Source organism: Ascaphus truei, chromosome 4, assembly GCF_040206685.1.
Source record: "Ascaphus truei isolate aAscTru1 chromosome 4, aAscTru1.hap1, whole genome shotgun sequence".
NCBI lineage: Eukaryota > Metazoa > Chordata > Amphibia > Anura > Ascaphidae > Ascaphus > Ascaphus truei.
Genome location: NC_134486.1, coordinates 72115011 through 72141485, shown reverse-complemented (window position 1 = coordinate 72141485; position 26475 = coordinate 72115011). Strand labels below are relative to the sequence as shown.

Genomic DNA, 26475 nt, shown 5'->3' with positions numbered 1-26475 from the left:
TACCCATGTAGCCCCACCCCCTCCCAACACTGCCCACAATTTTCAATTTGGCCCAGTATCTGAAGAGGAGATTACACAAGCGCTCCTCAAATTACAACTAAGCAGCCAATGTGGACCTAATTTACTGCAATCTAGGTTCCTACGACTTGGTGCACCAGCCATTTCCAAACCAACTGCTTCCATAGTCAACTCTATCCTGTCTGCAGGCCATATCCCTAAGACCTGGAAAACTGCCAGAGTTGTCCCAACCTTCAAAAGTGGAGACAAAAACACTGTCTCAAACTACAGGCCAATCTCACTTCTCCCAATTCTATCCAAAGTAATGGAAAAATGTGTCCACTCCCAATTAAGCGATTACTATACCAAGACAAATGTCCCTAGCCAATTCCAATCTGGCTTTCGCCCCAAACACTCCACCGTAACTACCCTGCTAAAAGTTTGCAATGAAATCCAGTGCGGAATGGAACGGGGACAACTCACTGGTGCAGTATTCCTAGATTTTGCAAAGGCTTTTGATACTGTTGATCATGCTATCCTGCTTAACAAACTCCAGAGCTCTGGAACAGGGAAGCATGCTTTAAACTGGTTTCAGTCCTACCTATCAGGTAGATCCCAACATGTGTCCATCTCAGGCTCTAACTCCAAGCCCCTGGATATCACCTGTTGCGTCCCGCAAGGCTCTGTTCTGGGGCCCCTACTCTTCTCAGTGTTCATCAATGATTTTCCCACAGCTTGTAAGGAAGCTTCAATACACATGTATGCCGATGACACAATCTTATATGCACACAGCCATAGCCTCTCCGACCTTGAACACATACTTCAGTCTGACTTTTTGAGACTCGAAAACTGGATTTCCCAAAAACAAACTGTTTTTAAACACTGACAAGACTGTAACAATGGTATTTGGGACCAAGACTAAATTTTTAAAGCTTCCAGCGACTGAGCTCCAGATTAGAACCAACACTAACACCACCCTAACTCCTGTTACTAGTTTTAAATACCTGGGCATGTGGTTGGACTCCCACTTAACATTCGGAATGCACATTGATACCCTGACAACCAAGACCTATGCCAAACTAGGGGTACTTTACAGGAACAAATCCTCCCTAAGTCTCCTGGTCAGAAAGCGTATCGCACAGCAGATGTTAATGCCAATTATTGACTATGGAGACATAGTATATGGCTCGGCACCTCAAACCCACCTTAGCAAACTTGACACCCTCTACAATTCAATTTGTCGTTTTGTTCTCCAATGCAACTATAACACACATCACTGCAAAATGCTCAAAGAACTAGATTGGTCATCACTTGAGTCTAGGCGCAAAGTTCACCTTTCCTGTCTTGCCTTAAAATTCTTTATGGGCAAGCTACCCAGCTACCTGAACAAGCTCCTCACCCCTACCACATGCAGCACCTATCATCTGAGATCAGACTCCAAAAGACTGTTCATGGTCCCAAGGCTCAACAAAGTATCCGGCCGCTCCTCCTTCTCTTATCGTGCACCCCAAAACTGGAACAACCTACCAGAGACTCTCACATCCACCACCAGTTTAAGTTCTTTCAAATCTAAGGCTGTCACACATTTTAATCTGGTCTGTAACTGTTTCATATGCCCATAATATTTATTATCTTTAACTGTGCACGCAATGTCTTGTATATAATGTATACCCTGCTCATTATGTAACTGTATTTGTAAACATGTATTATTTGTCTTAACTCTGTGCCCAGGACATACTTGAAAACGAGAGGTAACTCTCAATGTATTACTTCCTGGTAAAATATTTTATAAATAAATAATAGTACAGAACTGATTAATTTAAAAAAAAAACAGTTGTAGGATATTGCTTGAACGCAGCTTTAAATATCGTTGCACTATTATGATGCGCTACCATGAACAGAAGTCTAAGGATCTCCGTTGTTAGCGAAACTGCTTATTGCCATATGATTTGTATATGAGTAAGCCTAACGTCCGTTCAAATATATCGATCTGCTATTTCTCACCTAAATGTGAGGACCTCGTAACTCAATGGACCTTTTAAGGATACGAGTTACGGATAACAATACGAAAAATGGAGGGGGAGTTGGATGACCCACCTTTTTTAGGCCCGGGCGGGAGGCTTTCGAGGGGGGATGGAAGGCACATGTAAATATTACACTTTTGTTTGGAAAATGTGCACCAATTTATCAGCATGGGGACTATAAGAAATATATATATTTTTAATATTTTTGTGATCTTTGACTTTTATAGCCTTAATTCCATTTTTTCTTAATTTATGAGCATAGCAGAATTCTTACAATTATTTTCTATTTCTAAAATGTGTCAACATTAGTAAAGATTAGTGTTTTAGCTCATACCCTAAATCCAAGATGGCCAACCACAGGTTCAGAAAACATACAACCGCATGTGACCAAAATTTAATTTTTAAGTAAAGTCATAATGTCATAAAGTCATAGTGCAATAGAAATCTACTAAATAGGGCCATATTATGTAACTCTATAAATGTTGAATACATTTAGCCTGCACAGTAGAGCTAAACCTTACATTTTATTAAAAAGTAGTAATTGTGTCTGTTCTTGGTTACTATTTAATGCTCTGATATTCATTGCTGGCATACTTGTTCAAGCTTTCAGCATAAGTCCCAATATTAGGTTAGTGATCAAAAGCTTGAAACCATTCATGGGTTATTATATCCAAAGCCCAAAACCAAAATAAAAGCAAAGTAACAGAAACCAATGTCCATGCCACATGCCATAGCCGGAAAAAGGAGAGTAATCGCTATTGTGTCATCCTGGGTTTAAACATTTACATGTGACAATAAATAAATATTTCAAACCAATGATTCACTTACAAAAAGACTTGGGTCAAAACAACATTTGTTCCAAGAATGTACAGTAAATAATGAGTCTCTAAGGTAACATTTTGACAATACAGTAAAAGGGCTATTTGAGAGGGTCTGTATATCATTCTGCATAGGACAACCCCAGTCTGGAAAGTATTATTTCCCAATGTGGTTCTGATATGCAGGCAGATATCCAAAGCCCCTTAGCATCCAAGTCTGGGATTAAGGATCTGGTTTCGTTGTGAGACAAATAAAAAGAATCAGGTTTCGTTGTAATTAAGAACGAGGCATTCATACTCACCGGGTGAATGCTGTTCCCTCTAGTATTTCACTTGCTTTCACAGCTAAAGTGATGTTAGCAAAGGTTATTACTTAAGTAAACTACTTTAAAAAGATCACATCAGTACTGTGTATGCAGTGTATGTGGTAGAGTGCTCTATTGAAAATAATGTAAATTATGTAGTTCTCCTTTATAATCTGAAAAACAATTCAAATACACATATTTTAACCTTACAAATTCAGGTTAAGATACAGTGAATGTGCGGTTTAAAAGCTGGTAGGGTATATAAGGTGCAAGATCCATGACCCAAAAGATATTTAACTGCTGTAAAATGTTATTTTAATTACACAGGCCCAAACTGATTCCTTCCCATATGAGAAAGCAGTAAAAAAAAACTTAATTTTATTTCTCCCTAAGAAAAAATTAGAAGAATCTAAATCAATGGAATGTTCTATTACGTAATGTTCAAAGCTGTGATCAGTATCATATAGTAGTAAATATTATTTCATACCTCTTTGTCCTAAAAATTTGCAACATTCTGCAAAGCCACCACCTCCAGCATGGTGAAGGGCTGTGTTTCCATCCATAGCAATAATCCCCAGGTCTCCATTGTAAGCAGACAAAACCTTCAATATCTACAAGGCAGAAGGAGTACTTTCAGTCCTATCCTCATTCATGTCTGATATGGCTGTTGCATTTAAGTCTTTGTATCTCTGCAATAATTGGATTCACATGTGGCTCAAAATCTGTGGACCATATTTAATAAACATTGCTAAGCCAAAAGACACCTCACAACACCTTAAGGTGTATTGTGGCTTACCACCCCTTAAATATGGCCCTACTGTATATGTGATTTTAATTACATTACAGTTTTGAAATGATCAGGTGGAACATAACAATTTTGTTCTTTTACGCCAAGTCAGGACACGGCTTTGTTAGGGGATAGTGGGAGAAGGTTGCATAGAAGTTATTGACAAGGGGCATGTGTACAATTTTGATGGCATTTCTTGAACAGTTATGCAATCTTCAATTGTAACATTGCGATAAAAAAAAAAGTAAACTCTGTTCTCGCACTTTTGTTTGATAATGTAAAACAGGAAAGTAAGATATGGCTACTTGTAAGAAGTAACACACTTCTTCCGTATGTGAAAACTACCAACATTTGGAAAAGAGAATAACTACAGATAATAAGGTTTATGTATTATTCCTAAATAAGTGAACCAAATCTTCAAACACAGTCAAATGACTAATATATATATAAAATATATAATTAAAATATATATATATATCTTTAGGTGACTACGGCTCTCTTAAAACCATGGGGCTCTATGTATCAAATGAAATTCAGGCGCAAAGTAATTACCGGTTTTGCCCGATTATAAGGCGAGTTTTTTTTAAAATAAAGTTATAGTGAAAAGTCCACACTCGCCTTATAATCGGGCTCTGCTGCTGAGTGCACATCTGCTCCTGTGTATGCAATTAACACAGTAGTAGTCTGCGCCTGCGTGAGAACGAACACGCGACTCCTCGCGCATGCGCAGACGGCTACTGTGTTAATAGCCTACACAGGATCGAAAGCTTTTTTTCTTTCCAGCTACTTCTGGAAGTAGAAGGGTCACCTTATATTCAGGGTCACCCTATAATCGGGCACATGCCGTATTTTGTTGCAACTCGCGCTAACATACACCTGCGATACGCAGTGTCTATGTATTAATCTTGTTTATAACCTTTGGAAGACCAGTGGAGTGCCTCTATTTCTATAATCTTGCTTGCGCCATTTTCTGGGATGTGTGTCTGCCTGCGACGAGATGAGGGATTGTGGGAAGAATTAGGGTGAGTTTATATTTGCATATTGGTGCAGGTCTATGTATTAAGTAATGTGAGGCTTGTGCAACTTTTGTTGATATTTTCTGTGTGGCTTTCTTCATCCCCTTACAGGAAGCGGAAATCTTTTTTTTAGCACAGAATACTAGCTGCACGTGCCAATTTCTAAAACCGGTGAAACACACTTCCTAATATGTCGCAATTGCATCAGCACACTAGTACCTCTTGATACACACACACAAACACACACGCACACACACACACACACGCACACGCACACGCACACACACACACACACACACACACACACACACATAAAGGAAATGGACTAGTAGAGGTAATAGTTGGAATGTGACGATACCTCAAAAAACCCTCCTTTGGCAGCAAAATGTACGGCATGATATCTTTGATGATCTATAGCATTCACATCTCCGCCCTTCTCCAGGATGCTGCGTACAACTTCCAGGGCTCCTTCTCTTGCTGCTTCTATTAAAGCACTGCGGCCTGTTGCCTAAAAATAGCATGGAAGGATGCATTTACTTTTTTTTTTTTACCTTTTATTGAAAACTAATATAAGATGCCGTTCAATAAGTTCTCATGTGATAGATCAGCAAAATCCTGCTTCCCAGGGTTCATTTGTTGGCCACCTTAAAGTTTCACTCAATCCTTCAGTCAGTGTAACTCAGCAGCTACAATGTATTCTTATATTACTAAGGTGACATTATCTATTGTTACAGTTTGCAGCTCAAACTGCTGGGAATGTTGGCAACAAATTATCCCAAACAGGAAAGTGTTGCAAAGATCTTGCACTGCTGGGGAAGTGTGTTAAAGCTGCAGTTCAATCTTTTTTTTTTTTTTTAATTAATTTTTTTACTTCAATAGTTTCATGTGGGCAATCTCTAATTACCTAAAGAACTGTATAGCTGCAGGTCAATTCGTTCTCCATGTATTGATCGGCGAAATTTGGTGACATCATTAGTGAAGGGATATGTTTTTCTTCTGCTTCTGTCACTCACTCTAAGCTCATGAATATTCATGAGCACTCCTGCACTGACATGTGCTAGAGGGAGGGCAATGCTGACAAAGGGGTGTGCCAGGGCTCGTGACAGGACATGAAGGGGCAGTGCCTTAGCAAATGGCTGTTAAAATAGAATACAAGAACATTGGTCTTTCAAAGTTGTTTTTTTTAAAACAGAAAATTCTTACTACAGAACTGATTCATTAAAAACAAAACACACATGCAGGATATTGACTGAACTGCAGCTTTAAAAACCTGTTATAGAAATCAAACGAAGCTCATTCTATTAAAACTCATTAAAAATGGCATTACGAGTTGAATTAAAAAAAGGTAATAAATGTTATTTAATACTACAGAACTGATTTATTATAAAAAAATAAATAAAAAACATGTAGGATATTGCATGGATTGCTCCTTTTAAACCCTTACCTATTGTCCCTTTAGTCTGTTTCAGGCTAGGATTATTGGATCCTTTAAGCACCTGTGAGTCTGAACTATCCAGTTAATAAATACAAGTGGTCTCATTCACAGCCAATACCCACATTCATTCACCTTTTAATTACTGGGAAATTAACAGAACAGTGATATATGTTGTAACTGATTTGTAAATGCATGCTAAGCTGTATGTGTGGTGTGCTTTTAAAGAGAATTATTTGCAAGAGCATACTTTGCTGGGTTCTTCATTTCTCTTTTTGCTCTTCATTACTAATTCACAGTATTGCAGCCACGTGATTATCACTCATTTTGATTATTAGCCCCACTGTCAAGGTCTATGTAAGCACACAGTAGGACTATAATTCAACTCCTTTCCTTCTTTTTCTAGACTGCAGAAAATTGTGGCAAATAAGCAAAAACGCTGCTCCAGATTTAGGAAAGAAAAAATCCCATTGGTCTCCGTGATGATTTTTGTCTGTGTTTAAGATGCGGTTATTCACACCACTCTTTGCCTCCATTCTTTCATCAACAGTAAAGTTTTTTTTTTTTTAACATGTTCAGCTGCATTAAGGGATCTTTATGTATAAGTATAATGCCTGCATTATGTATTCACTGTTAAAACTTGGAGCTGGATATCTTCGGTTGCCGCACTATTATAATAAAGTCTTACACAAGACATTTTAGCATAAGAAACTGTTTTAGTTGCAGGCTGCAAACGCACAACATTTCGGGGATCGAAAGGAAGGGAGATTCCCGCAACGTTGTGCGTTTGCAGCCTGCACATAAACAGTTTATTATGCTAAAATGTCTGGTGTATAAGACTCGGCAACCGAAGATATCAAGCTCTGAGTTTAAACAAAGCACCTTGCGAAGAGAAACTACATTGACTATAATTATCTAAACAGAGTGCGGTAAGATCTTTAAAAATGATCCTGATTCTGTATTCACTGTTATATATAACATTTGTAAAGGGAAATTCCTACTGGATTGAGAGCATTGGGATTAGCTCCTCTTTCCAATAGACTCAGACACATTTCTGTGCACTTCTGTGCTTCTTCACAAGCCTTCAGGAGAACTGGTATTCCTTCCGTTGTACAGTTGTTAACATCAGCTCCCCACTCAAGGACAATATGAAGACATCGTACATGCCGCTTGGTGGGTGAAATGCAATAGAATAAAACTCCTACGGGAAATAGAAAAAAAAAAGAGAATCATTTGAAGAGAACGATTAGTTAAAATATCCAAAGACATAACATTATCTAATAATCAACCTTTCGGTTTTAAAATATTTGCACAATTATTGAGCAAAACCACAAAAATGTGGCTGACTTGGTAAGCATTTCACTTAAGCAATTCACATGAAGCGTCCGAATCAATACATTCCAAGAGGCAGCTTTGGCCGTTTGTTTGTCTCGTTACATCATCAATGTCCTAATACGTATACATCAGTGATTCTCAGCTCTAGTCCTTAGGTAACCCTAACAGGTCAGGTTTGAAGGATATCCCTGCTTCAGCACAGGTGGCTCAATCAGTGGCTCAGTCTTTGACTGAGCGACCAGTGCTGAAGCAGGGATATCCTTCAAACCTGACCTGTTGGAGGAACCTGTGGTCTAGATTTGGGAATCACTGTCCTGCGTCATTGGTGTAACTGGTAAAGAAGTGGATAAATCAACCAATCTGATGGGCTGATTTACCAAGTAAGTGGCCACCTACCACATTTAATGCCACGGCTCTCACACACAACGGCAGCCAATGTCAGAGCGAGGCCGTTGAAGAACGTCGGTTTATGAAGAAAGAAGTGAATGAAAGAATAAAAGTTTATACGATGACATCGTGAAAAAAATGGCACCCTCGTCATAGTTGTATTTTTTAAAACCAATATCCAGAGAGGTTTATTCTATAAGCAAGATAGGACCGTGGGATTCATGCAAGATTGAGAATGGCTCATCGAGGGACACGGGTGGCATCACATGGAGTTAGGCCATGGGGTCCTGCATTTGGGGATTATTACTTAAATTATATACCTGGTATCGTCAGTAGTAAAGATAGAAAATAGTGAAAACTATAGTGTAAGTAGTGAAAATGTTAAATAATGTGACCCCTTCGGCCCTTTTATTGGCATTCTTTTCCGGTTTGTGAAATATTCATAGCTGTCTCTTCCCTAAAAAATGTACCCATGTTTTTTTTTTATTGAATTAGGTCAAACATTTACAAATTCTTTGTGGGAAGAGGTGAGACATTGTTTGCCGAAGTATATTGAATAGGTCTCTTAGCAAGAACCACATGTGCTTCAGGAATTTGTGGATAAAATGCTGGCAAGTGGGACAACTGTGTGCCAGATGTAGTCAGATTCATTGCGCAGGATGCACTAAGCTCCATTTGGCTACTTAACCTAATGTTAAACTCACATTAGGTTAATCAAAATGCGTAGGCACTAAAGCAGATAATATAATGTTAACCCAGTGCAACTTCTTAAATAATGTATGGTTATTTTTTTTCCGACTAATGATATGCAAAAGAGGTGTTGCCCTTAACATAGGAGGTAGGGGGAGTGGGTTCTTATTGGCCCATGTGATGAAGGGGATTTAAAGACCCGGAAGTACCGTACTTACCTTTACCAGAATCTGGGGAACCAGAAGGTCCCTGTATTAATGCAGTACAGATCAAAGACCCCCTGCTTCCCCTCCTGGTAGAAAAAAAGGGGCCTGGTAAGCATGACTGCCCTTTCATTGCCACAGTGGGGTTTGAAACTGAAGTTGCCATGTTGGCCAAAAAGCATTTTGAAAATTCATTTTATTACCTACATTTAACTTGAACCCTATAAACATGTCACTGCCATTGTTTCACTTTGGTCCTACAGTTCGCTGGGATTGCACTTTTTATAATAATGGCGAAACTTCCTCATTTACTTTAGTCCTTTCACTTAACATTATTTCTACAAAAGGTTCCTCGTTGCCAAGAAAAAGACACGTCACATGACAAAGTTCAAAGTGGTTCTCGTGTGTTGGTGAAACACGGCCTCAAATTCTAGCCGATAATACAGTAAATAGCAGCATATGCATATTAACAATAATTACCTTTCCCTTCCTTATCAACAATAGTCATGTCGGCCTGTGACTCCACGAGAAGCTCTAAGACTAGGTCATGGCCTAGTTCTGCTGCCTTCATAGCAGCGGTGCATCCATTCAGGTCCTGAACATCAGTGCGGGCTCCTAAATTCAGCAAGAAGTTGCACATATCAACATTATTTGCTACCGCAGCCAAATGTAGAACTCCATCTCCATGATGTGGTTCGGTGAGATTTATAAGGTCTGGAACTCCAAGTCTGATCAGCTTTTCTATCTGGTCCTTGTCATGTTCTCGAACACATTGAAGAACTTTGTAGATCTGTAAAGTTTCTAGTCTTCCTTCAGTCACAGTCCCCGTTGATGTCATCTTAGCACTCTTCTACTTCTGTAGGGCTACAAGTTTGGAAAGAAAGCAAAATAGTATTTAGTCATAGTTTAGTGATTAGCATAAATATTTAAATATATCATATCATGTCGTCAAACTCTCTCTACTTATCAGGGAGACTTGCTGAATTATAACTGAAAAACATATAATTTTTCTGCTCTCTTCCTAAAAAAAAAAATCGGTACTTTCCTGTTATCCTGAGCCATCTTCAAAAGAACTTCTTTATTATTAAAAACAACTTATTTATTTATTTATAACAATTATAATTGAGATTCCGGAGGCCAAAAAACTTTCAGTGCTTTCAACAGTGACTCAAATACGTCCTCGTCTCCCACGTGCTGCCTCCAAATGAATTCGGCCAAATATGACTTTATCGACGTCAATTCCTTGGCCCAGCAATAGAAGAAACGAACGCCTGTCACAAAGGGTAGACGACTATCCGTGAACCAATTTCCGGTGCGGATGTTGACCTTCTTCCGGCAAGAATACTTCCTGCAATCCCAGAAAATACTGGAGCCAAAGTACAGCTTCATTTCGTGACCATTTTTACACATTAGACCAGCTGTCAGTACACCTTTCTCTTGTAAGAGCGCCATTGCTTCTTCTTCGGTACGAGGTAAACTGAAGTTGTTCATTCTCATTTGTCAAAATTACAGTAGATTTGTGAAGTACAGTGAAGTTATTATTGTGTACAGTAGATTTGTGAAGTTATTGTGTACAGTGCAGTTATTGTGTACAGTAGATTCGTCGTTTTGGAATATGTTTTTTGAATATGGCTCCGGATAACAGGAAAGTAGCAAAAATTCCCTCATTCCAATCCAAGTGAATGAAAGTTTTAGAAATCCCCTGCATTTGTATCTCAGATCTCTCTGAAAGAAGCTTTCAAATTCTGCCCAGTATGCTTCACGTCACCAAATATTTCTATGGATAATTACATTAAATGAACATTAAAAATATGATATGCCTAAGTGTTAATACAGTACAATAGTACACATGCAATAAATGTGGTTACTAGAGCTTTAATCCACTTTCACCTGTTAAAAATGAATTTTTATGTACCCTTTCCCCATAATCTTTGAAAACAATTCAATAAAAATTCAAGTAATAATAATTTAAAAAAATGAATACTTCCTATAAGTATATATTCTGAATTTGTAATATTTCCTGAAGCAGGGATATCCATGACTGATAGAAGGGTCCCCTGATAGTACAGGACAGGGGGTTCCAGTGATAATGTTATTACAGTACAGGGGGTGCCAGTGATAATGTTATTACAGTACAGGGGGTGCCAGTGATAATGTTATTACAGTACAGGGGGTGCCAGTGACTGGCAGCAGGGGGACAGTGATAATGTTATTACAGTGCAGGGGGTGCCAGTGACTGGCAGCAGGGGGACAGTGATAATGTTATTACAGTACAGTGGGTGCCAGTGACTGGCAGCAGGGGGGCAGTGATACTATTATTACAGTACAGGGGGTGTCAGTGACTGGCAGCAGGGGGGCAGTGATACTATTATTACAGTACAGGGGGTGTCAGTGACTGGCAGCAGGGGGCAGTGATACTGTTTTTACAGTACAGGGGGTGCCAGTGACTGGCAGCAGGGGGACAGTGACAAATGTTATTACAGTACAGGGGGTGTCAGTGACTGGCAGCAAGGAGGCAGTGATACTGTTATTACAGTACAGGGGGTGTCAGTGACTGGCATCAGAGTGACTGGCAGCAGGGGGGCAGTGATAATGTTATTACAGTACAGGGGGTGTCAGTGATAATGTTATTACAGTACAGTGGGTGCCAGTGACAGGCAGCAGGGGGGCAGTGATAATGTTATTACAGTACAGGGGGTGTCAGTGATAATGTTATTACAGTACAGGGGGTGCCAGTGACTGGCAGCAGGGGGCAGTGATAATGTTATTACAGTACAGGGGGTGTCAGTGACTGGGAGCAGGGGGGCACTGATAATGTAATCACAGTACAGGGGGTGTCAGTGACTGGCAGCAGGGGGGCAGTGATACTGTTATTACAGTACAGAAGGTGCCAGTGACTGGCAGCAGGGGGACAGTGATAATGTTATTATAGTACAGGGGGTGTCAGTGACTGGCAGCAGGGAGGCAGTGATACTGTTATTACAGTACAGGGGGTGTCAGTGACTGGCATCAGAGTGACTGGTAGCAGGGGGGCAGTGATAATGTTATTACAGTACAGGGGGTGTCAGTGATAATGTTATTACAGTACAGGGGGTGCCAGTGACTGGCAGCAGGGGGGCAGTGATAATGTTATTACAGTACAGGGGGTGTCAGTGACTGGCAGCAGGTGGGCACTGATAATGTAATCACAGTACAGGGGGTGTCAGCGACTGGCATCAGAGTGACTGGCAGCAGGGGGGCAGTGATAATGTTATTACAGTACAGGGGGTGCCAGTGACTGGCAGCAGGGGGGCAGTGATACTGTTATTACATTACAGTGGGTGCCAGTGACTGGCAGCAGGGGGGCAGTGATAATGTTATTATAGTACAGGGGGTGCCAGTGACTGGCAGCAGGGGGGCAGTGCTAATGTTATTACAGTACAGGGGGTGCCAGTGACTGGCAGCAGGGAGGCAGTGATAATGTTATTACTGTACAGGGGGTGTCAGTGACTGGCATCGGAGTGACTGGCAGCAGGGGGGCAGTGATAATGTTATTACAGTACAGGGGGTGTCAGTGACTGGCAGCAGGAGGGCAGTGATAAAGTTATTACAGTACAGGGGGTGTCAGTGACTGGCATCAGAGTGACTGGCAGCAGGGGGGCAGTGATAATGTTATTACAGTACAATGGGTGCCAGTGACTGGCAGCAGGGGGGCAGTGATAATGTTATTACAGTACAGGGGGTGTCAGTAACTGGCAGCAGGGAGGCAGTGATAATGTTATTACAGTACAGGGGGTGCCAGTGACTGGCAGCAGGGGGGCAGTGATAATGTTATTACAGTACAGGGGGTGTCAGTGACTGGCAGCAGGGAGGCAGTGATAATGTTATTACAGTACAGGGGGTGCCAGTGATAATGTTATTACAGTACAGGGGGTGTCAGTAACTGGCAGCAGGGGGGCAGTGATAATGTTATTACAGTACAGGGGGTGTCAGCGACTGGCAGCAGGGGGGCAGTGATAATGTTATTACAGTACAGGGGGTGTCAGTGACTGGCATCAGAGTGACTGGCAGCAGGGTGGCAGTGATAATGTTATTACAGTACAGGGGGTGCCAGTGATAATGTTATTACAGTACAGGGGGGCAGTGATAATGTTATTACAATACAGGGGTTGTCAGTAACTGGCAGCAGGGGGCAGTGATAATGTTATTACAGTACAGGGGGTGCCAGTGATAATGTTATTACAGTACAGGGGTTGTCAGTAACTGGCAGCAGGGGGCAGTGATAATGTTATTACAGTACAGGGGGTGTCAGTGACTGGCAGCAGGGGGGCAGTGATAATGTTATTACAGTACAGTGAGTGCCAGTGACTGGCAGCAGGGGGCAGTGATAATGTTATTACAGTACAGTGGGTGCCAGTGACTGGCAGCAGGGGGGCAGTGATAATGTTATTACAGTACAGTGGGTGCCAGTGACTGGCAGCAGGGGGGCAGTGATAATGTTATTACAGTACAGTGGGTGCCAGTGACTGGCAGCAGGGGGGCAGTGCTAATTATGGTACAGTAAATGTTGCATTGTCATTTGCAACCACTAGATGAGTCCAGTTAAAGAACAGCAACACAGAAATGTTGAAAAGAACAAAAAGTAAATCAATCTTAATCTACAGTACACTCACAAAACAATAAAAGGATCCTACATTTAGAATCTGATACCAGCACATGCTTCCTACTCTTACATATAATAACAATAATTGCTCCATGTTCTTTCTTGTAATTGTTTTCATGAAAATATGACTTTTATAGCTGTGCGCATATTTAATTTAAAGTTATATGTCTGGATAAATGGTTCTTAAATATGCAACTCAAATCTCTCTCTGTAAGTGTGTATGTGTATTTATACACATACAAATGTAGAAGTGGAAGCATAGTAGAAGTGCTATACATTCTTGGCATCAGACTCTAGAAGTGCCAATGCCCATAATGACCGGTGGAAGCTCAGTGAGATGAGTTTAAACCTGGTTCACCTGGTCTATCAGAGTAGCGGATCTACGGCCCCGCAGATCAGCCCGTGTGGCCGGCGCATGTCTCCCCGCAGCTTGTCTGTGCCCCCTGCACGGTGACAGGGTGCCTCGCGCTCCGAACCCGGCAGGCAGCAGCAGCAGAATTTTACACCCGGACCTGATTGTTAAGGAAGGGACGCAGAGTTCTATTTCCATGGCAACCGAACACTGCAGCAGACAGGCTGTGTGTCTGCAGTAATCATGTTCGCCGCTAGAGGGCCCAGCGGCGTGTTGCACCAGGGAGGAGTTCCACAGATTTTGCTACCAACAACATCATTATGTGCCAAACCTGCAAGCAAAGCAGATCTGTATGTGTTGTTTCTGAGCTTCCAGACGGCCACTGCTCTGTATACAAGCCTGTCAGGTCAAACCCTAGGAGAGAGAATCCCTTGTTACTGTATCACACATAGGGATGTAAGGGATTTAAAGTGCAATAATCTGCAGTAACAGTTATTGACATTGCAAAGGTGCAATCCCAAATAGTGGGACAGAAAACATGCCTAACAATAAAAGGTACCACTCGCTAAACAAATCTAACAATGCTTATTGCAAAGTTTTAGATGCTGTCATTTTTAGGGAAATGAGTTACAAGTTGAATTTACTAGTTGCCTCTAAATGGGAAGAGATGTTTGTCAATCAGCTGTTTTCTTAACTTTATCTGTCCTCTGACAAGTACAGAGTAGGCTAAGAGGAGGAGCAGGAACGGTGCACGCTGTGACTGCGGGCTGCCCACGCTCCCCAGTCTTACCTGTGCGTGGTTGCAGTGCTGGAGGGAGCCTACCCGAGTGGTCCTGACACAAAGGTTGGGCCCCACTAGAAGTTGGGCCAGGCTTCCATGATCGCCACCTGGGTGGGCTGGCGCTGGTGCTGGTCCATAGACGGAGTCCCGGGGGAGAGAGCAGGGCCTCTGCAAGCGCCGGTGCAGTGGCACCAATGGCTCCACGATCAAGCCGGCCCAGAGTTCCTGGCGAGAGGGGACTCTGACTGTACACGCACTTGCTGATCACACAGTGAAGCGGCAGCCAGAGGAAATGAAACCCCTCCTTAATTATTATGTTAAACATATTTCGGTGTCAGAATTGAGTAAAAGAATAGTATCCATCACGTAGATGAGACCTCTGAAACGTGTCACTGGCATGAGTTCACTTTGGTCCTAGGAAGGAGTGCCCCTTAGGCCTGGGACATAGAGGGTTCAGCCGCACTGAGCCGCGCTCCTGCTCTGCCTCGCCTGCTGAAAATTGAGCTTTTTTCTGTCCTTGCAGGCGAGGCAGTGAGCGCGCTCTGGGGGTGGGGAGGAGGCCGAGCAGAGGCAGAGGGGAGGCGTGTCAGGAGGCGGAGCGGGAGGCGGGCCTAGTCCCTCGCTCCCATTGGATGGGAGCGGTCACGTGACCGCTCCTCCGCTTCCCCGAGCGGCAAATTTGAAACTTGCCTATCTCTGCAAAGTTTCTCAGCCTCCGCACGCATCAGCACGCATGCGGAGGGGGAAACTATAGCCGCACTGATGACAGATGCAGGGGGTTTGTGCATCTGCTCAGCGCGGCTCAGCCCGCCTCAGCGAGCTTGAACTTACTATGTCCAAGGCCTAAAACAGGACAGTCCCACGTAGTGGGCAATTGGCAACCTCAGAAAGATTTAATTCCTTGTAAAATAAAAATATTACTTGTGTAAAAATAAGTCTGTTTGAATTGACTCTGGGTCTGCCTAATTCACATGTTCCCTGGTAGTTCTTATCCTTATCCCTTCATCTCTTTGAACACCATGAGTGCTGCCATCATTAGTCAAACACAGCATGAAAGAGATCTACAATTTCCCTGCATATAGAACACCTTACAAACAGTGTTATCATAAAAGAGATTTTGTAAGCACTAAATAAATACAGTACCTATTTCTTCAAAAAAAGAGGTTGAACTGTAGATTTGTAAATAAACAAAGTATTGGTACTCCTAGTGTATAAATGGAAAAGTAGGGCTACTTAGTGCCACCTAGTATCATGAAAATATGACTCCTGAATGTATTCATTGTTTTGTTTACGCACCATACACTATTATAGAAGCTTAATTAGGGTGACCACCCGTCCCCCTTTTGCCGGTACAGTCCCGGTTTTTCGGGAGCTGTACCGGTTTTCTGTGTGTACCGGAAATGTCCCGGATTTTCCTCAATGTGTCCCCGTTTTTTTTTTTGTTGCCGGCGGTGCGCGAGTAATTAGCTGCGGTTCGCTGTGCGCAGTGCGCGAGTCTGCGGCGGCGCGGAGGAGACTGCAGCAGCCCCGCTGGTAAGTATTTTTTTTTTTTTAATGCCTCCCCCCCCCCCCGGCAGTTTCCTACCTTGTTGGCCAAGCCCCTGCATCCCGGCATTAAGCCCCGCCCCCGGCATCATCCTTCACCAAGGCCCGGCATGTGGGAATGGATGGAAGGGCGCCGTGGGGGGGGGGTTTAGGGCCAGGGTGGCTGGGGGCTGGGGGCAGGGCCAGCGTGCCTGGGGGCGGGGCTTCCGCTTCCTGCGGCAGAGCACACGTGGTGTGTGTCTCTGCCCACGGCTCCTGGCTCTTCTGCGCGGTCTCTCCCCCCCTCTGCCCGCCCGGGGGGATAGGAGGTGGGTTTTTGATCCTTTGCCTCCTGTCCTGGCGCTCCCTTCCCCCCCCTGTCCCCTTGGTTCGGGAGATGGGCGCGGGGGCGGGCAGTGGTGGCTGCGCGGTATGTCCGCATTCTGCCACGGGAACCCGTGGCTGACCGCCGGGGGAGGGGAGGCGGCAGTTTGTATCTTTGCGTCCCGGCGCTCCTACCCCCCCCCCCCCTTGGTGCGGGGGTGGGTGCAGGGGGAGGCGGGAAGCCGCCTGCTCGTGGCTGCCTGTCTGTACTCCAGTGTGTGTGTGTACCTGTGTCTGTGTGTGTGTGTCTGTGTGTGTGTGTACCAGTGTGTGTGTGTGTACCAGTGTCTGTGTGTGTGTGTGTGTGTGTGTGTGTGTGTGTGTGTGTGTGTGTGTGTGTGTGTGTGTGTGTGTACCAGTGTGTGTGTACCAGTGTGTGTGTACCAGTGTGTGTGTGTACCAGTGTGTGTGTGTGTGTACCAGTGTGTGTACCAGTGTGTGTGTGTGTGTACCAGTGTGTGTGTGTGTGTACCAGTGTGTGTGTGTGTACCAGTGTGTGTGTGTACCAGTGTGTGTGTGTGTACCAGTGTGTGTACCAGTGTGTGTGTGTGTACCAGTGTGTGTGTGTGTGTGTACCAGTGTGTGTGTGTGTACCAGTGTGTGTGTGTACCAGTGTGTGTGTGTACCAGTGTGTGTGTGTGTGTGTGTGTACCAGTGTGTGTGTGTGTGTACCAGTGTGTGTGTGTGTGTGTGTGTATACCAGTGTGTGTGTGTGTGTACCAGTGTGTGTGTGTGTGTACCAGTGTGTGTGTGTGTACCAGTGTGTGTGTGTACCAGTGTGTGTGTATACCTGTGTGTGTGTACCTGTGTCTGTGTGTGTACCAGTGTCTGTGTGTGTACCAGTGTCTGTGTGTGTGTACCAGTGTCTGTGTGTGTGTGTGTGTGTGTGTGTGTGTGTGTGTGTGTGTGTGTGTGTGTGTGTGTGTGTGTGTGTGTACCAGTGTCTGTGTGTGTACCAGTGTGTACCAGTGTCTGTGTGTGTGTGTACCAGTGTGTGTGTACCAGTGTGTGTGTACCAGTGTGTGTGTGTGTGTGTGTGTACGTGTGTGTGTACCTGTGTGTGTGTGTGTGTGTGTACCAGTGTGTGTGTGTACCAGTGTGTGTGTGTGTGTGTACCAGTGTGTGTGTGTGTATGTACCAGTGTGTGTGTGTACATATGTGTGTGTGTGTACATGTGTGTGTGTGTGTGTGTGTGTGTGTGTGTACCAGTGTCTGTGTGTGTGTACCAGTGTCTGTGTGTGTGTGTGTGTGTGTGTGTGTGTGTGTGTGTGTGTGTGTGTGTGTGTGTACCAGTGTCTGTGTGTGTGTGTACCAGTGTCTGTGTGTGTGTGTACCAGTGTGTGTGTGTGTGTACCAGTGTGTGTGTGTACCAGTGTGTGTGTGTACCAGTGTGTGTGTGTACCTGTGTGTGTGTGTACCAGTGTGTGTGTGTGTGTGTGTGTGTGTACCAGTGTGTGTGTGTACCAGTGTGTGTGTGTACCAGTGTGTGTGTGTGTACCAGTGTGTGTGTGTACCAGTGTGTGTGTGTGTGTGTGTGTGTGTGTGTGTGTGTGTGTGTGTGTGTGTGTGTGTGTGTGTGTGTGTGTACCCGTGTCTGTGTCTCCCTCTCTCTCCCCCTCTCCCTCTCTGTCCCTCTCCCTCTCTGTCCCTCTCCCTCTCTGTCCCTCTCCCTCTCTGTCCCTCTCCCTCTCTGTCCCTCTCTCTCTGTCTCTGTGTCTCTGTCTCTCTCACCCTCTGTCTCTCTCACCCTCTGTCTCTCTCACCCTCTGTCTCTCTCACTCTCTCTCTGTCTCTCTCACTCTCTCTCTGTCTCTCTCACCCTCTCTCTGTCTCTCTCACCCTCTCTCTGTCTCTCTCACCCTCTCTCTGTCTCTCTCACCCTCTCTCTGTCTCTCTCACCCTCTCTGTCTCTCTCACCCTTTCTGTCTCTCTCATCCTCTGTCTCTCTCACCCTCTGTCTCTCTCACTCTCTCTCTGTCTCTCTCACTCTCTCTCACTCTCTCTCTGTCTCTCTCACTCTCTCTCACTCTCTCTCACTCTCTCTCACTCTCTCTCACTCTCTCTCACTCTCTCTCTGTCTCTCCCACCCTCTCACCCTCTCACCCTCTCTCTCTCTCTCACCCTCTCTGTCTGCCTCTCTCTCACCCTCTCTCTGTCTGCCTCTCTCTCTCTCACCCTCTCTCTGTCTCTCACCCTCTCTGTCTCTCTCACCCTCTCTGTCTCTCTCACCCTCTGCCCCTCTCACCCTCTCTGTCTCTCTCACCCTCTGCCCCTCTCACCCTCTCTGTCTCTCTCACCCTCTGCCCCTCTCACCCTCTCTCTCACCCTCTCTGTCTCTCTCACCCTTTCTGTCTCTCTCACCCTTTCTGTCTCTCTCATCCTCTGTCTCTCTCACCCTCTGTCTCTCTCACCCTCTGTCTCTCTCACCCTCTGTCTCTCTCACCCTCTGTCTCTCTCACTCTCTCTCTGTGTCTCTCTCACTCTCTCTCTGTCTCTCTCACTCTCTCTCTCTGTCTCTCTCACTCTCTCTCTGTCTCTCTCACTCTCTCTCTGTCTCTCTCACTCTCTCTCTGTCTCTCTCACTCTCTCTCTGTCTCTCTCACCCTCTCTCTGTCTCTCTCACCCTCTCTCTGTCTCTCTCTCTCACCCTCTCTCTCTCTCTCTCTCACCCTCTCTCTGTCTGCCTCTCTCTCACCCTCTCTCTGTCTGCCTCTCTCTCTCACCCTCTCTCTGTCTGCCTCTCTCTCACCCTCTCTCTCACCCTCTCTCTGTCTGCCTCTCTCTCTCACCCTCTCTCTGTCTGCCTCTCTCTCTCACCCTCTCTCTGTCTGCCTCTCTCTCTCACCCTCTCTCTGTCTGCCTCTCTCTCTCACCCTCTCTCTGTCTGCCTCTCTCACCCTCTCTCTGTCTGCCTCTCTCTCTCACCCTCTCTCTGTCTGCCTCTCTCTCACCCTCTCTCTGTCTGCCTCTCTCTGTCACCCTCTCTCTCTCTCTCTCTCTCTGTCACCCTCTCTCTCTCTCTCTGTCACCCTCTCTCTCTCTGTCACCCTCTCTCTCTCTCTCTCTCTGTCACCCTCTCTCTCTCTCTGTCACCCTCTCTCTCTCTCTCTGTCACCCTCTCTCTCTCTCTCTGTCACCCTCTCTCTCTCTCTGTCACCCTCTCTCTCTCTGTCACCCTCTATCTCTCTGTCACCCTCTCTCTCTCTGTCACCATCTCTCTCTCTGTCACCCTCTCTCTCTCTGTCACCCTCTCTCTCTCTCTCTCTCTCTCTCACCCCTCTCTCTCTCTCTCTCTCTCTCTCTCTCACCCTCTCTCTCTCTCACCCACTCTCTCTCACCCACTCTCTCTCACCCACTGTGTGTGTGTGTACCAGTGTGTGTGTGTGTGTGTACCAGTGTGTGTGTGTGTACCAGTGTGTGTGTGTACCAGTGTGTGTACCAGTGTGTGTGTGTACCTGTGTGTGTGTACCTGTGTCTGTGTGTGTACCAGTGTCTGTGTGTGTACCAGTGTCTGTGTGTGTGTACCAGTGTCTGTGTGTGTGTGTGTGTGTGTGTGTGTGTGTGTGTGTGTGTGTGTGTGTGTGTGTGTGTGTGTGTGTGTGTGTGTGTACCAGTGTCTGTGTGTGTACCAGTGTGTACCAGTGTCTGTGTGTGTACCAGTGTGTGTGTGTGTGTGTGTGTGTACCAGTGTGTGTGTACCAGTGTGTGTGTACCAGTGTGTGTGTACCAGTGTGTGTGTGTGTGTGTGTGTGTGTGTGTGTGTGTGTGTGTGTGTGTGTGTGTGTACGTGTGTGTGTGTGTGTGTACCAGTGTGTGTGTGTGTGTGTGTGTGTGTGTGTGTGTGTGTGTGTGTGTGTGTGTGTGTGTGTGTGTGTGTGTGTGTGTGTGTGTGTGTGTGTGTGTGTGTACCAGTGTCTGTGTGTGTGTGTACCAGTGTCTGTGTGTGTGTGTACCAGTGTGTGTGTGTGTACCAGTGTGTGTGTGTACCAGTGTGTGTGTGTGTACCAGTGTGTGTGTGTACCTGTGTGTGTGTGTGTACCAGTGTGTGTGTGTGTGTGTGTGTACCAGTGTGTGTGTGTACCAGTGTGTGTGTGTACCAGTGTGTGTGTGTGTACCAGTGTGTGTGTGTACCAGTGTGTGTGTGTGTGTGTGTGTGTGTGTGTGTGTGTACCCGTGTCTGTGTCTCCCTCTCTCTCCCCCTCTCCCTCTCTGTCCCTCTCCCTCTCTGTCCCTCTCCCTCTCTGCCCCTCTCTCTCTGTCTCTGTGTCTCTGTCTCTCTCACCCTCTGTCTCTCTCACTCTCTCTCTCTCTGTCTCTCTCACTCTCTCTCTGTCTCTCTCACTCTCTCTCTGTCTCTCTCACTCTCTCTCTGTCTCTCTCACTCTCTCTCTGTCTCTCTCACCCTCTCTCTGTCTCTCTCTCACCCTCTCTCTGTCTCTCTCACCCTCTCTGTCTCTCTCACCCTTTCTGTCTCTCTCATCCTCTGTCTCTCTCACCCTCTGTCTCTCTCACTCTCTCTCTGTCTCTCTCACTCTCTCTCTCTCACTCTCTCTCTGTCTCTCTCACTCTCTCTCACTCTCTCTCTGTCTCTCTCACTCTCTCTCTGTCTCTCTCACTCTCTCTCTGTCTCTCTCACTCTCTCTCACTCTCTCTCTGTCTCTCTCACTCTCTCTCACTCTCTCTCTGTCTCTCTCACTCTCTCTCACTCTCTCTCACTCTCTCTCTCTGTCTCTCTCACCCTCTCACCCTCTCTGTCTGCCTCTCTCTCACCCTCTCTCTGTCTGCCTCTCTCTCTCTCACCCTCTCTCTCTCTCTCACCCTCTCTGTCTCTATCACCCTCTCTGTCTCTCTCACCCTCTGCCCCTCTCACCCTCTCTGTCTCTCTCACCCTCTGCCCCTCTCACCCTCTCTGTCTCTCTCACCCTCTGCCCCTCTCACCCTCTCTGTCTCTCTCACCCTCTCTGTCTCTCTCACCCTTTCTGTCTCTCTCACCCTTTCTGTCTCTCTCATCCTCTGTCTCTCTCACCCTCTGTCTCTCTCACCCTCTGTCTCTCTCACCCTCTGTCTCTCTCACCCTCTGTCTCTCTCACCCTCTGTCTCTCTCACCCTCTGTCTCTCTCACTCTCTCTCTGTATCTCTCACTCTCTCTCTGTCTCTCTCACTCTCTCTCTGTCTCTCTCACTCTCTCTCTGTCTCTCTCACTCTCTCTCTGTCTCTCTCACTCTCTCTCTGTCTCTCTCACTCTCTCTCTATCACCCTCTCTCTCTCTCACCCTCTCTCTCTCACCCTCTCTCTCTCTCACACCCTCTCTCTGTCTGCCTCTCTCTCACCCTCTCTCTGTCTGCCTCTCTCTCTCACCCTCTCTCTGTCTGCCTCTCTCTCACCCTCTCTCTCACCCTCTCTCTGTCTGCCTCTCTCTCTCACCCTCTCTCTGTCTGCCTCTCTCTCTCAACCTCTCTCTGTCTGCCTCTCTCTCTCACCCTCTCTCTGTCTGCCTCTCTCACCCTCTCTCTGTCTGCCTCTCTCTCTCACCCTCTCTCTGTCTGCCTCTCTCTCACCCTCTCTCTGTCTGCCTCTCTCTGTCACCCTCTCTCTCTCTCTCTCTCTCTCTGTCACCCTCTCTCTCTCTCTGTCACCCTCTCTCTCTCTCTCTGTCACCCTCTCTCTCTCTCTGTCACCCTCTCTCTCTGTCACCCTCTCTCTCTCTCTGTCACCCTCTCTCTCAAATCAAATCAAATCAAATCAAATCAGCTTTATTGGCATGACGAAAGAACATTTCAGTATTGCCAAAGCGTGAATAATAGGGGGTGGGGGACAATAATTACACGAATACTAGGGATAGGGTATAATGATTGCAGGGTATATGGGTAACAGTTTCACACAGGGGTGTGGGGGTTAATGTACATCTCTCAGCTTGTGACAGGTGCTGATATAGTGTGCAGCTAGTTCTGCTGTGGTTTCATCTTCTCCCAGGAGGATCGCTATTTTTTGGTTCTCTTCTGTATTATTAAAGTTCTGGATAACAGCTGTGAGTTTCTCTAGGTGGGCACTCCTCACTTCAGAGTATAGTGTGCAACGCAACAAGAAGTGAGTTTCATCTTCTACCTCACCTAGCTCGCATCTTTGGCACAGTCTCATCTCCCGGGGCTTCCAGTTCTGTCTGTGCCTGCCTGTTTCTATTTCTAGGCTATGGGCACTTATTCTGTACTGGCTCAGGGTCTGTCTCTGTTTTGGGTCTTTTACCTTCAGTAGGTAGGGTGCCAGAGTGTATTCTCTCTGTAGGCTGTGGTAGGTCTCCAGCTTCTTTGAGTGTTGGATATCATTTTCCCATCTTGTCACATACTGCTTCTTCATTTCGTTGGCGATTGAGTTGATTTCTTTTTTCGGCAGGTTGTTAATCTGTGTGGGGTTTTGTCCTTGGAGTGAGAGGACAAGTTGTTTGATGGCACAGGGTTTAGTGGGGAGGTCCTGATTTTGCATTGCTCTGTAGCAGTAAGACTGTGGATGGCTGGTGTTTAGGTGAGCCCAGAATGTCAGTGCTCTCTTCTGTACCGTGAGCAGTAGAGGAAAGCGGCCCAGCTCAGCCCGGCATGCATTGTTTGATGTACTCCTGTGTACTTGGAGAAGGTATTTACAGAATTCCAGATGCAGTATTTCTGTTGGGCTGGTATCCCATTTTGTGGAGTCTGTGTATGTTACAGGGCCCCACACCTCGCTGCCGTACAGAAGGATGGGTGTGATGATGCTGTTGAATATTTTCTCCCAGATTCTTATTGGTGGTTTGAGGTGGTACATCTGTTTCCTTATTGCATAAAATGCTCTGCGGGCCTTCTCCTTCAGTGTATTTATGGCCAGGTTGAATTTCCCCGATGAGCTGATTGTCAGACCAAGGTATGTGTAGCTCGTTGTCTGTTCCAGTGCATTGTCGTCCAGTGTGAATTGAGATATGGTTGGATGTTTTTTTGATTTTTTTTGGAATACCATTATTCTGGTTTTTTCTAGGTTCACAGAGAGTGCCCAGGTCTGGCTGAATTTTTCTAGTATTGCCAGTTTCTGTTGGAGGCCTTGTTCTGTTGGAGAAAGCAGGAGCAGGTCGTCTGCGTATAGTAGAGACTTAATCTCAGTTCCAGCCAAGTTGAGCCCAGGTGCTGAGGAGGATTCTAGGGCTGCTGCGAGCTCATTGATGTAGATGTTAAACAGTGTGGGACTCAGGCTGCAGCCCTGTCTAACTCCACGGCCTTGATGGAAGAAGTCTGTCCTTTTGTTATTTACTTTCACGCAGCATTTGTTTTCGGAGTACATACTTTTGATCGTGTCGTATGTTCTCCCCCATATTCCGCTCTCTAGTATTTTCAGCAATAGGCCTGGATGCCAGATGGAGTCGAAGGCTTTTTTGAAGTCCACAAAGCAAGCAAAGATTTTGCCCTTGTTGGTGTTGTGGACGTGTTTATTGATCAGGCTGTGTAGGGTATAGATGTTATCCGTGGTGCGGTGGTTTGGCAGGAAGCCTGTCTGGCTCTTACTCAGTACACTCTGCTCTGTCAGGAAGGTGAGGATTCTGCTGTTCAAGATGCTGTTGAACAGTTTCCCCAAGGTGCTGCTGACACAGATTCCTCTGTAATTGGATGGGTCCATCCTGTCTCCTTTCTTGTGGATAGGGGTTATCAGTCCTTCGTTCCACAGTTCAGGGAAGTAGCCAGTAGTGAGGACCAGGTTGAACATTTTCAGTATTGCTTCTTGTATAGATGGATTGCTATACTTCAGCATCTCTTGTAGAATGCCATCTGGTCCGCTGGCTTTCTTGGTTTTTATTAGTTGTATTTTTTCTTTTATTTCCTGGATTGTGATTGGTATGTCCAGGGGGTTTTGGTTATCTTTTATAGTATTCTCCAGTGATGTTTGTTTGGTGAGGATTTGTTTTTGTTCTTGCGTCAGGTTTTCTTCTGGGATTTCTTGGTAAAGGTCCTCGAAGTAGTTTTTCCAGATGTTGCCATTCTGAATGGCCAGGTGTCTGTTATTCTGCTTTGCATCCAGATGTTTCTAGGTTTGCCAGAAAGTATTTTCATCTAATGCTTCTTCAATTCTTTCTAGTTTTTTGGCAATGTGGTTTTGTTTTTTCTTCCTTAGGGTGTGCCTGTAGTGCTTTAGGTGTTGGTGGTACCTCATTCGTAGTTCTGTATTGTTTGGGTCTCTGTGTTTTTGGTTTGATATTGTTCGCAAGCTTTTTCTAAGGGTGTTGCATTCCTTATCAAACCATTTTTCTTTGATTTTGTCATTTGTTGTTGGTCTGTTAGGGCTAGTTTTTTTCAGGTTTGATGTCTTTGCTATTAGATGGAATATTGTGGTGAGATTTCTTACTGCTAGGTTTACACCATGTTTGTTCTGCTCGTAGTTTGTGTCCTGGAAGCTTTGGAGTACTGTAGGTTTCCAACTTCTGAGCTGTAGATTGTTTCTGTGTATGTCGCGAGGCTCTGTTTTGTCCATTTGTAGGTGGCTTTCAGGCTATGAAGGTTGGAGAGGGGGTTTTGTGTTGTGCTTGGTTGGTCTGGTCTCTTAATAAAGAGCAGAGTTTGATTGTGGTCTGATAGGGGTGATGCTGGTGTAACTATGAAAGCACTGATGGCTTGTGGGTCTATGTCGGTTATTGCGTAGTCCACTACGCTGCTGCCCAGCACAGAGCTATATGTGTATCTACCCAAAGAGTCTCCTCTTGTCCGTCCATTGATAATGTACAGTCCCAGACCGCGACACAGGTTTAGGAGCTCTTTACCATTTTTGTTTGTTGCACTGTCGTAGCTGGTTCTTTGACGTGTCACAGAGCTATGACATGTGTCATTTCCAAAGATGTAGTTATTTCCATCTGAAGATATGTAATCCTGTTCTCTGCCTGTTCTGGCGTTCAGGTCTCCACATATCAGCACTTTACCTAGGGTCTGAAAGTGGATTGCCTCTGTCTGCAGGGTCTCGAAGATGTCTGGATTGTAGTATGGGGAGTCGGAGGGGGGGATGTATGCTGCACATAGGTATGTGTCATATAGATGGGTGAACATGGAGCCTTTTATTTGTAGCCATAAGTGGGTATCTCCTCTCTTCATTGGGTTTATTTGGCTGTTAAGCTCCTCTTTGTACCATATTATGATTCCTCCTGAATGACGGCCTCGTTTTACACTTTTGTGTTTTTGGGCTGGGACTAGGAGCTGCCTATAGCCCATAGGTATGGTAGACATCTCCTCCGATTGGATCCATGTTTCGTGGAGAATAAAAATGTCTATGCTCGTCATCTTGTTTATGAAGTCTGGATCTTGTGGTTTAGAACCAAATGCTGACGCATTCAGGCCCTGAATGTTCCAGCTGCTAATTTTAAAAGATCCCATCTTGGATTTTGTATAGGTTATATATCTTGTGTTATGCCTTCCAGTGAGCTAATTTGCAATTTTTTATTTATAATTGTTTTTTTTGTTTTTTTACACTGGTCTTTGTTGATACAATAAATGTGGGTACGTTCATTCTTGTCATTTCTGTATTTCTCTTTCTCTGCATGTAGTGGTGTATGCTTGTTTGTGGTAGTGATTTTGGTAGGATTATGCATTTTTACATCAGTCTGGTGCAGATGGTAGTGAGCAGTTCCCGGATTTCCTTTAGTTCGTTGCTAGCCGTTGGTCTGGTTCTGGAGGTTGTTGTTGTGATGCTTTTCTGTGATGCTGTGTGGTTGTCCCAATGCTGCTGTCTATGTGGGTATCCCTGTGTCTCGTGAAATCTGTGTAGTCTAGGTCCCTGATGCAGTGTGCTGTCCTCTCT

The 26475-nt window shown here is 45.1% G+C and overlaps 1 protein-coding gene across 1 annotated transcript in view; it reads right to left on the bottom strand.

The window, feature by feature from the left end:
• ANKEF1 (ankyrin repeat and EF-hand domain containing 1) overlaps positions 1-14193 on the bottom strand; it is a 29767-nt gene extending 15574 nt beyond the window's left edge. Inside the window, exons 1-5 of the mRNA XM_075596033.1 lie at positions 13995-14193; positions 9475-9858; positions 7381-7580; positions 5306-5455; positions 3632-3755 (exon numbers count right to left, since the gene is read on the bottom strand). Of these exons, the coding sequence (XP_075452148.1) occupies positions 3632-3755; positions 5306-5455; positions 7381-7580; positions 9475-9832 (832 nt within the window). The 5' untranslated portion in view covers positions 9833-9858; positions 13995-14193. The remainder of the gene's footprint in view (positions 1-3631; positions 3756-5305; positions 5456-7380; positions 7581-9474; positions 9859-13994) is intronic.
• Between the last annotated feature and the right edge of the window lie 12282 nt (positions 14194-26475).